This window comes from Malania oleifera, chromosome 10 (genome assembly GCF_029873635.1).
Source record: "Malania oleifera isolate guangnan ecotype guangnan chromosome 10, ASM2987363v1, whole genome shotgun sequence".
Lineage (NCBI taxonomy): Eukaryota > Viridiplantae > Streptophyta > Magnoliopsida > Santalales > Ximeniaceae > Malania > Malania oleifera.
Window position 1 is genome coordinate 5,701,837 of NC_080426.1, and position 17,616 is coordinate 5,719,452.

Below are 17,616 nucleotides of genomic sequence, written 5' to 3' on the forward strand. Positions count from 1 at the left end.
AAGGAAAAGTATAAGTTTACATGAAAAAGATCATTCTGGTGCTTAAATGACGATATAAGGAACACGTATAAGGAAAAGTATATGTATAAGTTTACATAAAAAAGATCATTCTGGTGCTTAAATGACGATATAAGGAACACGTATAAGGAAAAGTATATGTATGTTTATCATTAAATATTTTTATAGTTTTAAAGTTAAAAGTTTAATTTAACAGTTATAGTATATGATTATAAAATTTTACTGTTGTAATTGATGATAAAAGTTTTATACAGAAATTTTTAAATTTATATTTATTCTAGAAGCAATTTTGAAGTTATAGTATTAAATATTGTTTTACGAAATTTTTAAAAAGCTCATTTTGGCCACACACTAATAATAATCTTATTTACTTACTGAGCGTCGTCTCACTCAAATCATATTTTTATTCCAGATAACTCTGAAGGACATGTCGGAAATCAGGCTTAGCAAGCATGCGGGTGGGTAATATTAGTATTGATTAGAAATATTAGTATGATGTCAAATATTTATGTTTGTGTAATTTTCTTCTTTTGAAATAAATGATTGTAATATGGATAATTAGTGCTCTAGTTTAATAATAATTGAGTTTATTTACTTCCGCTATAAATCAATAGTAAAAAGTAAATATTCCAGACCCTTCGGGGTTGGTGTGTTACACGTAATACCCTTCATCTCAATACCAAAGTTACTACATCCATCGTATTTATAAGTACACATTCCAAAAGAGTCCTAGGGTCACTTCTCACAAAACCCATCTGACCCTAACAAAATACTTACCCTTCAAAAAGGACAGGTCAACTGTATCTATCTCAGCGGAGCTTTATCCGCTCTCCTATTTGGAGCTCTTAAAATGTTTATAAAATTTAGGGGTGAGACACCTTTCAGTAAGGGAAATAAACTAATACTAGTGTGTAGCAACATGAGTATTCGTGTTATACATAAACCATATATAAGCATATTTAGTAAAATGTTATATCATATCTGAGAAAACATATATCATCATAGCATGGCAGAACATATTGCATTTTCATAAACATAATTCATCTCATATAATAATAATAATATGAAAACAACTCTGGTAGGTTAGCTGACTGTTGTCATGTATTACCCCCTCTCATGACTGGGTTGTGTGGTTCGAAAGCGGGACCCGACAATGGTTGGTTGATCACTGCCAAGTCAAAAGTACAGTTTGTAAGTCCGATGGGTCTGCCAGACCTGGTCCATACACTAGGGGCGCTCACACTTCTTAAAACCACATCGACTATTCGTCCTCACGCTACTCTGTACAGCAGCGTTAACACAATATCGTGATGATCACGAACATATAGCATCGATACCGTGCAAGTGCTAGCCTAGACCAAGCCAACCAAGTTCTGATAACATATAATATATAACGAAACTGTGATACATGAATATTTCATACTATTAATTGCCAAAACAATATCATCACATCATTTTGCATATATATATATATATATATACACATCATGAAAATCATCGGCCCATATGCCGGTATTTCATATTTTACCATAGCTCGGCCCGTACGCCAGCAAATCATATCCATAGCTTAGCCTGTACGTTGGCAAATCATATCCATAGCTCGGCCCGTACGCTAGCAAACACATCCATAGCTCGGCCCGTACACCGGCAAACATATCCATATCTCGGCCCCTACGCCGGCAAACATATCCATAGCTTGGCCCGTACACTGGAAAATCATATCCATAGCTCGGCCCGTATGCCAACAAACATATCCATAGCTCGGCCTATACGCCGGTAAATCATATCCATAGCTCAGCCCGTACGCTGGAAAATCATATAAAATTCTCGGCCCGTACGTCGATTTTTCATTATAAAAATCCATATCTTTATCATATTCCCAGAAAACAGTATTTCATTATAATTTCTACTCATGCCACACGAAATAGGTTTCATATATATTTAAACATATCATCCTTTTACAATAGTATTTCCCAAACATAAAGCATATATAAGTATATTTATTTTCCTGAAATCAGATGTTGTAATAACATACATACATTTTCATAAAATAACTAGTTTAGTATATCCCCTTACCTGATTCCTAAAGAGCCCCTAAGAAAACAGTCCTGCATTCGGAGGGTTTCCCATTCAACACCCTGAAAACGACATTTCCCATAACTAAAGTTCAGTATTTCTACGAGTACTACGCTTTCTACAACTGTCAAGAAGTCAAATATTGAGTAGAAAGCCTTACCCTGAATTTGGGATGGATTCCGAACTAATCCCACTAATGATCCACTCCAGTAGATTTGCAAAGAACTTCCCCAAGAGTGTCGTGGTGGCTTTAGATCGTCGAACTGGAAAAATATTGACCCGAAATCTTAGAGAGAAGTAAGGGGAACTGAAGAAGGAGAGAGAGAGGACTTCTGCGGCAAAAATCAGCCATGAAATGGCGTTTAAGGCTACTTATACACTAGCTTTCGTCGACGAGCCACGTCACCTCGTTTACGAACTCTCTCTTCGTCGACGAAATTTAGAATTACCCAAAACCTCTCTTGGTATTTTCTCGTCAACGAAACACACCTTCGTCGACAAGCCCAATATTCGCGTTTGTCGATGAAGACCTGATTTGCCCCCTTTTTAATTTCCTTTTTCCCTTCCTTTTATTATTTAAATATTATAAATCCTCTAGGTTACTACACAATTAGTGGCCAAAGGCTTTCATTAGCAGCCTGACCTTGATTATCACGAGACATTCAGTTTTGTGGTTAAACCTTTGACAATTCGTCTCATCTTGTCCATTGCTGTGTCTCGGCATTGGGCATTGCGTCGGCTAGATATTGAGAATGCCTTTTCACATTGGAATCTTACTGATAATATCTTTATGCAATAGCCTTAGGGCTTTGTTGTTCCAGCTCATTCTACATTTGTGTGCAAGCTCAACAAGGCAATTTATGGGTTGAAACAAGCTCCAAGAGCTTGGTTTGATCAACTCAGTTCCTAGTTGCTTGAGTATGGATTTCTAGTCTCCAAAGCCGATCCTTAATTCACTTTTCATTTTCAATACTATTGTTGTTAAAATTTTCCTGCTTGTCTATGTCGATGACATAGTGATAACTGCGTCTAACTCCTCTGCTAGTGATACCTTGATTGCTGCCATGAGTATTGCCTTTCCTGTTCGGGATCTTGGGAATTTGTATTTCTTTTTGGGTCTTGAAATTGGTCATACCACAACTAGTTTATTCATGTCCCAATGAAAATATATAAAAAATTTACTCACTCGCAGCAACATGCTTCAATGCAAACCCATGTCCTCACCTATGGTTGCATCACTTAAGCTTTCTAAATTTGATTCACCTGATTTTGCTGATCCTGTTCTCTACAGAAGCTTAGTTGGAGGTCTTCAATACCTCAATTTTACATGCCCAGGTATATCTTTTGCCGTAAATAAACTTTACCAATTTATACACTCACCCAAACTTACTCATTGGAGTGCACAAAAAAGGGTCCTACGATATCTCAAGGGTACAATCAACCATGGTTTATTTTTTACTTCTCACTCAGGTTTTGTTCTTCAAGCTTATTCTGATGCAGATTGGGGTGGTTCTCTAGATAATCGAGAATTAATTGGTGGCTCTTGCATCTACCTCGGTAACCATTTCATATCATGGGGCTCTAAGAAATAGAAAACAGTAGCTAGATCATCCACTGAAGCTGAATATAAATCCTTGGCATCTTCGGCAGCTGAATTAATATGGCTTCAAACTCTTCTCAAGGAACTTGGTATGTTTTTACCTCAAGCACGAACATGCTGGTGTGACAACCTTGGTGCAACAGACCTTTGTGCCAATCCTATTTTTCATTCAAAAACCAAGCGCATGGATATCGACTACCATATTGTTTGAGATCGTGTTGCTGCCAACACACTCAGAATTTTCTTTTACAGCTCCAAAGATCAACTTGTGGATATTCTTACCAAACCGTTAGTTGCAAAAGAATTTAATCATTTGACAGCAAGTCTCAAAGTGGTATTAGCAGTTATACCAATCCAACTACAGAACAGAATAAGTTGTAACCAAACATATTCTCTCCTATTAAATTGTAACCATTTTTTTATTTTTTCATTTCTCATGAAATATATATATATATAGACACAACTTTCATAAATAAAATACACAGAATACACAGCAAGTTTCCCATTGCTGTCAACATTGAGTGTGCTGGTAAACAAATTGAGTCCGACTGATAAGATGAGAACCAATTTTATCATGACCTTGAAGGGTTTTGTCTCGTCTTCTTCTTGCACTTTTAATCTTTTTGTCTTGGGGTGTGAAGGTTAACTTGAAAAATTCAGTGAAAAAGTATACACAATGGTCCAAAATATTTCTGGATGCAATAGCTTTGGCTGAGGTTGAAGGGTTGCATTTGTTTTATTTATCCTGTGAGGTCATGTGTGTCGGGTTGGTTGCGATAAATGTTGTTGATCAAACACGCAATAAGGTACTTATCTTTTTTAATGTTGGAGTAGACTCTAAAAACCTTTTTTTTTTTTTTTTTTTTTAAATGGTTCGCCTAAACACACAATTGAAGCTCTAAATTTAATATTAGGTAAAATTAGAGAACAAAAATTAATAATGTATCTAATTCTATGGTGTTTTAAGACTTTTATTCTATAATAAAGAACAACTGTGTTATGCATGGTTTTCATGATGAACATTTGGCATTCAAATTTAATAAATATAAGTTTTAGGTCATGTGAAAAGACAATAGACAAATAGCATTGGCCCGTGAGGAAAGGTGGAATGGAGAAGCTAAGAAAAATATAAAGATTTAAAATTTTTCAAACATTATTAGAAGAGTACTAAAAAATAAAGCATAATATGATCTCCATCCAATTACAAGTTAAAAGAACGGGTCCATGGTGACCAAAATAAAAATCTCTTGGATTGAATTTTACCTATTGGCAATTTTTCAACTTAAAAAATGTTCAAAGGGATGATCAGAAAACAATCAAATGATTGTTTTTTTTTTTTTTTTCTTTTTCAAATGCAATTAGTGAGAACCATATATGGTAACTGTGCAGGACTGAACTGTAGATTGGTCGTCAAACTCACCACTCCCAACGGCTTTAGGATACGTGGCAGAATGTATGTGTTGATGTATTTTAATATTATTATTTTATTTCTTATTTTGGGAATATGTTCTTGGATATTCATATTTAATTAAGCCATTCATTCATTCATGTATTTTATAAATGAATCAGATTAATTATATGATTGTATCTTGAATCTAGGTTTATTTCTATTTAATTTATACTTATCTTATTTATTAAGTACACGAAGAATCTTGAAATATTAGCATAATACACTAATATCTTCTTTTCATTCTTATTATATCATCTTTCCTTTAAGTTTAGAGAATTTGACAAGTAAAAAAATATGTTTTTAGTATAACTTTAGACTCTCTGTTTGTGTAGAATTTCGGGTGTATCTCGTGGGAGAAATGTCTTGAGAAGTTTTATTATACCGGTTCATGAGTTAAGTCAAATAACTGAGAGAGCTTGAATCTCTTTAAAGAAATCGAGATATTCGTGCCTCGGCGTATTTGTAAATAGTATTTATATTTACATTTTTATTTGTGTTTAAGTTTAATACTTTTTGTTTTTATTTTATTAAATTTCCTAACAGTATGTCCATTTTCTTAGAGAAATCAGCGGTGCAAATAGTGATTTGGGGATATAATTCCCATTTTGCCTCTTGGAGTCTTGGGGATAAAAGGGTCAGTCCTCAGAGTCCGACGGTCCTTCCGCACAATCATCCATAGAACGAACTTTCGTGAGGCGAAAAGAAAGGGGAGACGCAGCCGCAGAGTGACAAAGGTAATGGCGGCAATAAATCGGAATTTGGGCATTGTTTCTCCTAATTTTAAAGCCTGCCCATTTGCCACGCTTAGGAATCAGTCTGTTCAATGTTGCTCTCAGGTAGCTAACACATTCCTTCTCTCTTTCTCATCAGCATCAGCATCATCATCATCATCTTGTGTAAGAATGGATGAATTCCCTTTGGTGGGCATATGTCAAGTTTTAGATTTGATCTCTCTCTCTCTCTCTCTCTCTCTCTCTCTCTCTCTCTCTCTCGACCATAGTATGAGGATGTGGACTGGTGTGGGCATGAATTCTGGGTTTGATGGATACTTGCCCGGTGAGGGCGTAAAGGAACTAATTACAGATCTAATTTGTTACATGAGTATTTTCTGCAAAACTAGATTATTATGGTTAGATGGAACTGTTTAGAAGGATAACTCTTATTATTACACTGTATAGAGACCAAAAAAAAAAAGTAGGAACTTTACTGGGACTTCTGCCTGTAAATGTATTAGGCAGAGAAGTTGTGATGGTGGCTAGCCGTCAGGATGGTAATCATAAACGAAGCAGCTTGTAAATTTCAGAAGTTGAAGTAAATGGGTGATAAACCATTTCTATTTCCAGTCGTCATGTGTGTGCAAGTACTGGGATGGCTTATATCATATGCAACTGTTTCTGTTGGCAGGTGATTCTTCTACGGTAGATCTCATCTTGCTGATAGACTTTGGCTCATGTCTGCTTATGGTCATGAAATGGAGCGGGGTTACTCCGCCCGAAGTCTTTCCAGTAGGGAAGGTTCTGGTATGTCATGCCCTTTTCTCTGCTAGCTGCCGAGTAATATGCCATAGCTCAATTTAATGCTTTGTTGAGAATAATGGGATTTGATTGTTCATAATAACTGTCTATGAATGGCTTAAAAAAATTTAAAAAGCAAAAAGCACCTTGCAGCTACATCAACATGAGATCCAAAATTTAAGGTCCTCTGGCCTTGGATATACTGGCAAATTGAACACAGAGGGTTATTGCTGATGTCTAATTGTTTCTTTTTTGGTCCCATCATAGATTAGGTAGAGAAAACTTCCACATTTCAAGTTTGTAGCATAATACTAGCATGAATATGTCTGGAACTTGGAAAACATTTAAGGAAAGAAAAATATGAAGGAATTTATATTTTCATGTTTGGTTATTAAGGAAAGTGAAAAAGAAAATAAAAAAAATATACAAATTTTATGAACAAAATTTTGATTCTACTCATCATTAATATTCAATTTTTTCATATTTTCAATCATATTAAAATAAACTTTTATTTTCAATAGTATTTAACATAAAAAGAAAATACAATGGAAAATGAGTTTCCTCCTCTTTTTCCTTTGCTTTCCTTTTTCCAAGTAAAATTCTTGATCCAAACACACACCCTGAAGATCTTCAGATTGGATTCTTTGGGTAATTTTAATATAAATATAATGTCCATCCTCTTTACATGGATTGTTCATACATCATTTCTTAATTTCTTTTCTCAGCTGGATAATTTTGAAGTGTTGGCATACATTTTTAGCAATATCTTTAACCTCTGATTTTGTATCATCTGATTTTTTTCTTTTACTTGGGTGCAGCAGTGGGAAGCCATTATATGGTAGAGTCAGGGTTCTTTATAACATCATTTGCCGCAACAATCTTCATTGGTGGCCTTATAATTGTTGGGGTCTTATTAATAACGTTGCTAATTGCATTAACAATTATGCTACAATCTTGTGAAAGTAAGAGCGCAGGGGCTGTTGAAATTTCGGGAGATGATTACAATTATTGCAAAATCTATGCAATGCATGCCGAACTTAACAGCTTGGGAGTAGATGATTTCCCTTCAATTTGCAAGGATCTTACCATCCCATATATCAAAGAAGGCCAATATTTAAGAGATCTAAATTTTTCTACGTTGCTAGCTGAGGATTACTTCAACAGTTTTATGCCACTCGATGATGGTCTAGATGTGGTCTTGATGGACATAGATGATCTTCTTCCTTCAAATTTTCATTACAACAATCAGTTGTTGCACCAGTAATTTCCCTTAACCTGTTAATATAATTGTTGTCATTTTGTTGTGGAATGCATATTGCACCTCTCATGTTCAAATATTAATCATGGGGCATATTTTAGGCATTCTTTTAACATGCAATTGTTCATTGCTCTGCTCGGTTGGTAATATTATATCTTTGCATCTATTCCTTCCCCAGTCTGATGCATTGCCTGCTCTTAGTTTGGTGATTTCACAGATAATGTCGTTGCTTACTCCTTTACAATTTGTCTCCTCTTATCTCAAAAAATATGCCTTTGGATCTTATATTATTTTCTCTTGGAACAGATTCAGTAAATTTGATTGTGATGATTGTGTTGAAAAGGCAAAAATTTTGAGGTGCACTACCATCCTGAGATTATATGTGAAGCTTCAAGCAAGTGGGTGGCCTTTGATCTTGTTATCGAGGAAGCCTGAGAAACACCGGAATGCCACCATAGAGCATCTTTTATCTGCTGGTTTTGGAGGTTGGTCCTCTTTGATTATGAGGTATACTTCCTATTCCCGTTCTTTTAACATTGCAACTGAATTCATTAATAGAAAATGACAAGAAATTTTGATACATTATTGTACCTTTTGTATTCTTTATTAAAATGCTGAAGACAACCAAACATCACATGATACCTTGTAAGGTATTAAGTTTCTTGGAGATACTGGGTTTCACTAGGTGGGGTTTTTGGAAAAGAGATAAGGCCTTCATAAAACACAGAGAGGGTGCTGTAAGGCAAAGGTTTTGCAGTCACCAGAAAATGTATACTCTAAAGTGGAGCCTGCTTCCTGTTTTTTAAACTGATGGGAAATTTCTAAAATTTGCAAAAAATCTTGTGTTGGTTGGCATTTTGTGTGATTGTCTTAGATTGGAAATGTAGATGTTCTTAAGTTTTGGGGATTGTGTTTCCTAGTTTTTCCACACCATCTAAGGAAAAGTTTGTAGAAATAGGTTCGTCACTTCCGAGCTATTACCTCTTTCTATACTGCATTCTGCAGTTTTTTTTTCAGTTTCTGGGTTATGCTTCTTGCTTCTGTTCATCATGTAATCTCCTGTCCAATTTGATAACTTGAACACTAAACTGCTCCTGGTACTGAATCTTTCGGATCCCATTAATCTGTATACATAGTTGCATATATTACAAACCTGCCATTTCTCGAGTTCCTATGTATTATTACAGTCTCTGCAGTTTTTTACCCCTTATTTGGTTTCATATTGGCTTTAGCTTCTATGTACACTTGATTTCAACTAATTGCAGATTGGATGATGAAATACAAATGAATAGCTCTCAATATTTTTCAAGACGGAGGGCAATAATGCAAGAAGAGGGGTTCCGAATTGCAGGCACAATTAGCAGCCAGATGGATGCTTTAACTGGCCCATGCTTGGGAAAGCGCATTTTCAAGCTTCCAAACCCTATTTTTTACTACAATTCTGAGCATCACTTCATAGAAAGCACAAATCAACAGAGATAGATCACATTCCATGGGGACTGACCTGATTTGTTCTCCTGTTTTTTCACTTGGCACTCTATTCGGCAACACTATGTATGCCCTTGTCCAAACTACGTTTGCTCTGCCTAAGTATATAGTTGTGTATACAATATTAATAACAATCACTTGTAATTATTAAATTTATGTATTATGGAAATGAAAATTCTTCATTCATATTGAGTATAATTTATGGCATTTTGTATTGAGAATGTTTTAATTGAGGATTTTATAATGGAAAAGAAAAGAGAAGAAAATAAGTTGGAAATCAATTTTGTCTATCTCAAGTAAAATTAAGAATGAAAATTTATTCAAATGTAACTGAAAATTGAGAAAAGTGAAAAGGATAACAATATGTAAAAAAATAATTGTTCATTTGTTAAATATTTTGTTTTATTTATTGTTTTTTAAAAAGTGAACACACACACACACACACACATATATATATATATAATATTCCTTTCATATTTTAAACTTCCAAACGAGGCTTAGTGTTTCTACAGAAGAAGCAAATTGCCTCAACTAGTTCACCAGATGCAAGTTGTTTGCGAAGGCTGATCTGATTGTTTTTGAGACATTTCTCAATGTGTTGGCAATTGGCATGCGAATATATTGTCTGAACAATATTGACTGGATTTTTTGACAGGCCTCTTATAATTAAATTAGTATGATACAACCATGTTGTGGATCTGATTCTCTAGGACTCTTTTCACCAATCTGAAATGGCATGTGTTGCGGTGGAGTGAGTATTGACACGTGACAATATTATATATATTACCTTTGATAAACATTATTTGCCCTAAGCTTTGCTCTGGAGGGTTATTGGATTATTCCCTGATCAATCTATATTCAGTTTCCAAATAGGTTCTTCCAACTTCATGGTCTCAAGTTATGCTAAGTTGTCCCCTGTAAAAATAGGTCATTTTCATGTCCATAGTAGGGCATACTAGGATGATCATCAAGTTATTGGTCACTAAACTTTTTTAAAATTTTTTGTTTGTCTGCCAATTTTTTTCTAACATGGTTGCCATACAATTATTGGATTAAAGTTATAGCAATATTGATAGTAATAACTAAGATTGTAATGATTTAGAGATTACATAAGAAGGGAGAAAAACTGCAATGACTAATACAAAACCTTTACAGTGACCAAAAGTTCCTCTCTAAAACAAGTTTGCCTCCTTTCCGATCACCAAAATAACAATCACATTAATCAAATAAGAATTAAGAACCAAAAATGATAAGCAAGAGGAAGAGAACACATATTTTCCAGGTCCAAGATGTTTCTACAAATTTGATATGCTAGTGACAAACAAACAAAACAAAGATAAATGTACTCGACGATAAATTTGAATATTTAAAAAATTGAGTACAATTCCCCTAGCAACAACAGACTGAGAATTCTAAACTAACATTCCAAAAAAGTTTCAACACGACCAAATCCAAAGCTACCTTAGTTGTTGAACGAGTCCAAAACACAAAAGCCACCCTAATGCAAAGGTGGACCAGCTGATTTCCGCCATTGTAGCCATGCAACCCTTATGCCTGGAGTCTTCAGTTGAAGGAAAATTTCCCGATAATCCTTCTTAAGGAAGACATCCAATGCAAACAAGTACAGCTCGCTTCCAGGTTCTACTTCCTCAATCTCGTCTAGACATTCAATGCATTCCCCAATGCTATAGTTTCGTTCTCCTTGAACAGATTGAACTGTTACAGTGCTCCTCGATTCTACAGCATCACAGTGTTGCTGAAATTTCCTATAAGGGATTGCATTTTCCGCAACCCTTATAGGCAAAAGTGAGGAGGCTGAACCATCATTCTGCTTTCTACGCTGAGTTGGGGGTTCTGTTTCCCCAATAGTCACTGTTCCATCAAAGATGGTTTCCAGTTGGTCAGCGAGCTGGAGCTCCTTATACCGAAACTGTGCAGCATCTGGGTTTGTCTGTCAAAAAATAATGCTGTTAATAATCTGAATTCTGTGTGAAACCTTCCTCATTTCAGTTCAATAGCATACCTGCAAATAGTTAGTCCAATCCTCTTCACTTGCGCCAAATGTTTGGGTGTTGGGATCCCATTTCATGCTACTAGTGCCAACAAGCTTACACCAGACTTTCCATTGCTCCTTAGTAACATCCCAATGATTCTTCAGTTGCTTCTTATCATACCTCAACCCTGATCTTTTACAGAATGTATCAGCAATATTCCTCCACCCTTCCTTGGTAAAATGTGTCCCAGGTTTATTCCCCTTAAGTGTCTGCTCTAGACATAAATCAACAAATATTTTGTGGAACGCAGGGGTCCAATTGGCTTTCACCTTTGGAGTTGAGGCCCCATAAGTCCTTTGTTCACTTGCCATTTGTCTGCAAATTTAAACAGGCATGAAGATATGATCCATCAACTAATTAATAAATGAAATTCTGACAAGAAAATCAGATTGGAAAAATCCAGCCTCCTTGCAAACATGGAGGGAGGGAGAGAATACACTTGACAAAGTGGAATAGGATCATCCGATAACCAAAAAAACAACTTTGGTGCCCAGGTGGTATTTGCCTGTCGAATAAAATGGCACCAGTAAGCTTGTATGGATTACTCTGCTTATGCAACACCAATTATATTGGGTCAGCACACATGCACTCGGGGCATCTAGGTCCTCACAAATCACAATATCCATGGTGCATCTCTACCATCACAACGATCCACCATTTTTAAGCAGCAATGCACATTTAAGTATTGAACACTTCATATATCATCTTTGAATGTCAAAATCTCAACCCAGTGTCTTGAATTAGATAATCAAATGTCCGGAAAAGGAGAATAATAGAATTAGTTAGGAACACTGAACAGAAATGTATTCCCATAACCTCTTCAGCTTTTCTAGCTGGTTGGGAAGGACTCCTTGTCCTCCAAATCTTGTATGCTGTTTCACTATTTTAATAAAATTGTTTTTTCTATATTAAAAAAAAAGTATTCCCATAAGCCATTTAACAACTATGATGATTTCATAGATGAATACCTAGAAACCCAATGAACCGCGGATGGAAGTAAAAGTAAATCCTGAAAAACATGGCTCGGTATTTGTTGTTTTTCTACCTCTTAAATTTGAGATAGTTGTTGACTTTCCCCCTGTGTCTGTGCATGGTACCAATTACCAAAGGAAAGTAGGAAAACTGTTTAGCAGAAAAAAATAATAATAATAATTTCCCCCCAACCAAACGGGGCAATAGAATGCAGTCCCCAAAGATAAAAAGTACGAAATACATAATTTATACCCAAATGATTAAAGAGCATTCCATACATTCCTCAAACAGATGTTTCTGAACGACCCCATAAACCCAGTTGAATGAACAGAAAGGTGTACAGGAAAGAAGCAAAATTATGAAATTTATAGCAATGCAATCATTTAATTTGCTAATTTCATAAGACAAAAGACAACAAGAACACCAAATCACAGAAAAGAAATTGAACAAACCCAGACGAATTCTAATTCCATCTTGTTAATTCTCCAACCGCGATATGAAAAGGTGAAGCACGGCACAACATACACAGCACGCCAGACAAGGGATAATCATAATAGGAATTTAAGAAAAATACATAAAAGGAGAATGAAAGTTGTATTGAACTTACCCGGAAAATCGCAAGATATATGCGGGATTAAATCCTTCTGATTACAATTATCAAAGGCCTCCTTGAAAAATGCAGCCAAAGAATTAAATTGGAGAGAAATCGTCTCCTCGAAAGAAAATGTCAGCACAAACTTCCGTATGATTGAAAATTTGGAAGAAAAGAATCAAGGACGGGTGATAGATAGCTAAAGATCCAACACCATAATTCACGAATTATAGATAGCTAATGATCGAAACAGATATATCTCTGGGAATTGGGATTCCACAGAGCAGCACTTCGGGAACCCCACACGGGAACAAATTTCATACGGATCGGGCAAAGTGGTAAACCTAATGGCCAGAGAAGGTTCAGATTGTAAGAACTCGGCTCCATTTTTATTTACCCTAAAACGACGTCATTTTTGTTTGGAACAACAAGAAAAAAGGTCTATATTTTATTTTCAATTTTTTTTTTAAAAAAAAGTACAAGCTTTGCTCTTCTTCTTTTTTTTTTTTTTTGAGTAAAATGATATGTTAGTCCTAATAGTTCTATTTTAGTCCCAACAATTTTGATAAATACAATAAAGGATTTGTATTTATTAATTTTATTTAATTAAGTACCCATCTAAAATAATTTAGTAATTATAAATTGGAGGGTAGAAATTTAGGAAAGCCCCTCTGCTCTATGGATTATTCAGCCAAAGTATATATTATTTTTAAATCATTTTATGCTAATTATGCACTTAAAGTCATAATCATTTCACAAATAAAACTCCTTAAGATTTTTTTTTTAAGACTCTACGCTCTGAACAAATACTAGTGATGAAATGTGTAATGTTGATTCAACAATATTTTATGTAAGGAAAATTCACTAATATTTTTAATTAGATTTAATTAGGATAATAAAAATAATCGTAAAAAAATAACAAGTAAAAATTCTGAATTGTACTAACTAAAAGTATAGGAACTAAAATAGATTTCGATTTATAATATAGGGATTAACTTATGTTTCACTATTTTTATTTAACAAAAAATTCTAAGCACTTTTTATTATTTTTTGAAGAATTATAATTTAATTTCATTATATTTATATGGAACAAACATAATTTAAGTTCAAAAGAAGGGCATGTCCTTCATTCAATGCCCACATGAGTCCAAAACCATGCATGCCAACCTTAGAGATATTGCACCAACAATTTTTTGGTATGTGAAAATGGTTTATTGTATATAGTGTTGTTTTAGTAAAACAAATGCAACAAAATCCTTGTCTTTTTGTTCAATGAGTGATCTTGAGGCCCAACATGAAGTTATACAATTAGGAGTGGTGGTATATATGCAAACATAAAAAGTTTCTTACAATTATTTACACCATGTAAGAAAAAAAAATGCTAATGGTATGTAATATAAGCTCCTGTCCAAATTTTGAGTGATAGTACGCCAAATCCTAAAATGCAAAAAGTTTACCGCTTAAAATGGTACTAAAAGATGGGTTTTGTTCCCTACGAATCAAAATTCCAAGAAATCTTCCAAATCAAGTTTAATTGTCTCCTTCTTCAAAACATTTGAAGCACCAACAATATTTTATTCTTATTTTTCTTTCTATTATCACAATGCTTAAAATAATGTCGCATAACTTATTTAAAAATGTATTGAGTAGATTATGCTCAAACTTAAACAAAATATACTAGTATATTATTATTGCTGATTCACACACGCGCGCACAAATGCAATCTCCTTCATCTTCAAAGGGTTTTCTCTTACACAACTTAGCTCCCGTTTCCTATCATCTTTCATCTTGATTTGGGTATGCTTTTCCTTTTGGCTTTTCAATTACTTTAAAAGTTTTTTCTGTCTTCACAAAAACTATAGTGAATCCAACAAAAACAACTCCAATCATCTATTAAAATAACCACTAAGAATCACTACCATTAGGTCAAGAAATTTTTTTTGGAAGCCTCAATTACAGAGTAAAAGATAACTCATCTCCCATTGCATATATATATATATATATATATTTTCCATTTTTCATAAGAATCAAAACTTACAATTTCAATATAAAAATCACAAGTTTTAACTATTAGAACGTTTCCTAAGAAATAATTCAAAAAAATTCATTTTTCAAAAAAAAAAAAAAAAACTTCTTGAAAAAGGAAAAACGAAGTAAACTAAGTGCTAGAATTTTTTTGCCAAGCACGCAGCTTTGTTTACCCCCACACATTATTATTAATAGAGATTTTAACTTGTTAAAACTTAATATACATTATTACCCCCACATTCTAACAACTTTAAATTTTTAGATGAAGTGGTAGACTAACATAACTCATCGCCAAATCTTGCATTACTAAAAATAATTCAACACCATTTTCTCAACACACATGCTTGAAACTTGAATAATTCATGTTTGACATCTTAAGTTTGAATCCCAAGGATGGAAAAAGTAATGAGAATTAAGAAAATGTGTTATCTCTTGCCATGCAATTCAAACTCGATAAAAGAGAAATTCCAATAAAGAGAATGAAACAATGAGGTAAGTTATCATGCGAGAAAGAAAAACCATTTGAAAAATCATTATCAGAGCATTTCAGAGAGCCTTCAACAAAGTTCAAAGAAAAAAGGAATTTAGCTGCTCAAAATTCTCCTGCGCAGCATTACTACATTTCTGCTCTGCAAAATCTGCGTCGTCAAAACTCAGAACGCCCGCTGTGTATAGCACCATTTTTCAAGAAAGAAAGACCCAAAAAATTGAAGAAGAAGCTTTCCATGTTCATAACGAAGCAGGCAGAGCACATTTCCCCCAAATCCCAATCACCAAAAACATCCATAAACGCACGTTATCGCCAGACTAGGGAGAAATTTATACAGGGGTTTCTCCAGATTAAGCAGCCAAACACAAAGAATCAAATCAAGACGGCGACGGCCAACAAAGAACACCACCCCATATTCAAAAGCACGCCGATTCTGTCGGAGCGAGAGAACTGGATGCTGTACTTCTTGGTCATGTTGGGAAACAGAATCCCCCATTGACGCCCCGCTCCCGCTTCCGATGACCCCTGCTTCACCTCTCTGTCCAACAGCTCGTATATGTACGTCGCCGCAAGCCCTTCCTTCCTCAGCGGCGTCCCCAGCCCCGACCTCAGGTGCCTCACCAGCCCCTTCACGTACAGCTCCGCGTAAACCCAGTTCGCGTCCACCTCACCATCCTCGCCGGAGCTCGGCCACCCCGTCTCCGTCACCACCACCGGAATGTTCTCGTGCCCCGCCACCGCCATCGCGCTTATCACCGAGTCCACCATCATGTCGAACAAGTTCCGGTACCGGACTCCGGTGAGCAGGTCGTCTCTGAAGTTGAAGGGGTTCTCCTGAAACAGGGCGTAACCGATGGGGATCTCGGAGTGGAGCCTGTAGACGTTGTAGGGGTAAAGATTGATCAAGAAGGAGGAATTGGTGTCCTCCAAGAACTGCAGGAGGGGTTTGATGAGGATCTCGGCGGCTGGCTCCTGGAACTCGGCGGCGGAGGGAGGGAACGACGTCGTCATGATATTGATGAAGGAGAATGTGCTGGAGACGGAGATGGTGCGGATGCCGATATCGCGGAGGCCGAGGTGGATGTTGCGGATGGCGGGGAGGAGGAGGTCGGCGAGGTCGGAGGAGTTGTCAAGGATGTTGTTGCCGACGGAGATGGTGCATATGTGGGCCCGGGGGTAGAAAGGGACCACGTGGCGGTAGAGCCAGCGGAGGGCGGCGGAGCGGTTGGCAGCGATGGAAGGAATGAGGTAGTTGGGGACGCTGAGGAGGAGGGAGGTGTTGGAGTAGGCGAAAGCGCGGACAGTTAACGGGTCGGGTTCCGGCAGTCGGACGGAGTCTATTCCGAGGGAGTCGACGGCGAAGGCGACGTGTTCCGGCGGCGGATGATGGGGGGTTCTGGGGGAGAAGGTGACGCCGACGACAGGTAGAGAGGTAGCGCCGGGGAGTGGGGAGAGAGAGAAGAGAGTGAGGAGGGAGGAGAGGAAAAGGGTACTGGCTTTCGTGAGGGAGAAAGACATGGTGGGTGGTTCTTGGTGGGTTTAAGGGAGTGATCTTGTTTTCTGAGATTTGAGAGGGGAGAGGAAGAGAAGATGGAAAATGGTTATGGCGACTGGCGAGAAAAGAGTGTCGGGCACTGCGCAGTCTGCTTAATTTAGTTGGGACTGAAAAGGGGTGGTGACAGTTGATACGGTTATTTGGGCGGTTAGAGCAGTAACACGGTAAGGCCAGAGTGTGAGCCCGACGTCCATTAAAAATCAAGCTTATCCTGGAGTGTTTGGTCAATGAGAAAAAATCAAGCTAAATTGACATATGAGCGTCCGGAAAAATGCCGATGGCCCGTCCTTTATTTGGTCAATGTGAAAACCTGAGGTCAACTAAGGATGCTTTGCAGTATCAAAATTTAGAACTGCTCGATAATAACTCGTTAAACTCTTTTATTAAACTAAAAGAATAGATCTCAAATTAAATCACACTCGGCTTGTTAAACTCATAAGGTAACTTATTTATCAATTCATTCAACTAACTTCGTGTCAACTCACTTACTAGCTCATTTATTGGATCACTAGTAACTCATG

The 17,616-nt window shown here is 36.4% G+C and overlaps 3 protein-coding genes across 5 annotated transcripts; 1 reads left to right on the top strand and 2 right to left on the bottom strand.

The window, feature by feature from the left end:
* The first annotated feature begins 5,730 nt into the window (after nucleotides 1–5,730).
* On the top strand, nucleotides 5,731–9,602 carry LOC131167017 (uncharacterized protein At2g39920). Of its 3 annotated transcripts, none has more exons than XM_058125742.1 (5): nucleotides 5,731–5,980; nucleotides 6,549–6,664; nucleotides 7,477–7,918; nucleotides 8,223–8,423; nucleotides 9,182–9,602. In XM_058125742.1, the coding sequence occupies exons 2-5, from the start codon at nucleotides 6,595–6,597 to the stop codon at nucleotides 9,396–9,398; spliced, it is 930 nt and encodes a 309-aa protein (XP_057981725.1). In that variant the 5' UTR covers nucleotides 5,731–5,980; nucleotides 6,549–6,594; the 3' UTR covers nucleotides 9,399–9,602. The 3 variants fall into 3 exon arrangements, with proteins under 3 accessions (XP_057981725.1, XP_057981726.1, XP_057981727.1); XM_058125743.1 differs by having other exon boundaries at nucleotides 5,762–5,878; XM_058125744.1 differs by having other exon boundaries at nucleotides 5,772–5,980; nucleotides 7,480–7,918.
* Nucleotides 9,603–10,651: 1,049 nt separating this feature from the next.
* LOC131167018 (L10-interacting MYB domain-containing protein) lies at nucleotides 10,652–13,416 on the bottom strand. Its single transcript, XM_058125745.1, has 3 exons — nucleotides 13,038–13,416; nucleotides 11,428–11,773; nucleotides 10,652–11,355 (listed from the first exon to the last, which is right to left on the bottom strand). Exons 2-3 carry the CDS (start codon nucleotides 11,767–11,769, stop codon nucleotides 10,903–10,905), a joined length of 795 nt encoding a protein of 264 aa, XP_057981728.1. The 5' UTR covers nucleotides 11,770–11,773; nucleotides 13,038–13,416; the 3' UTR covers nucleotides 10,652–10,902.
* Nucleotides 13,417–15,757: 2,341 nt separating this feature from the next.
* On the bottom strand, nucleotides 15,758–17,171 carry LOC131167021 (glucan endo-1,3-beta-glucosidase 2). Its single transcript, XM_058125747.1, has one exon. The coding sequence runs from the start codon at nucleotides 17,056–17,058 to the stop codon at nucleotides 15,913–15,915; it is 1,146 nt and encodes a 381-aa protein (XP_057981730.1). The 5' UTR covers nucleotides 17,059–17,171; the 3' UTR covers nucleotides 15,758–15,912.
* Between the last annotated feature and the right edge of the window lie 445 nt (nucleotides 17,172–17,616).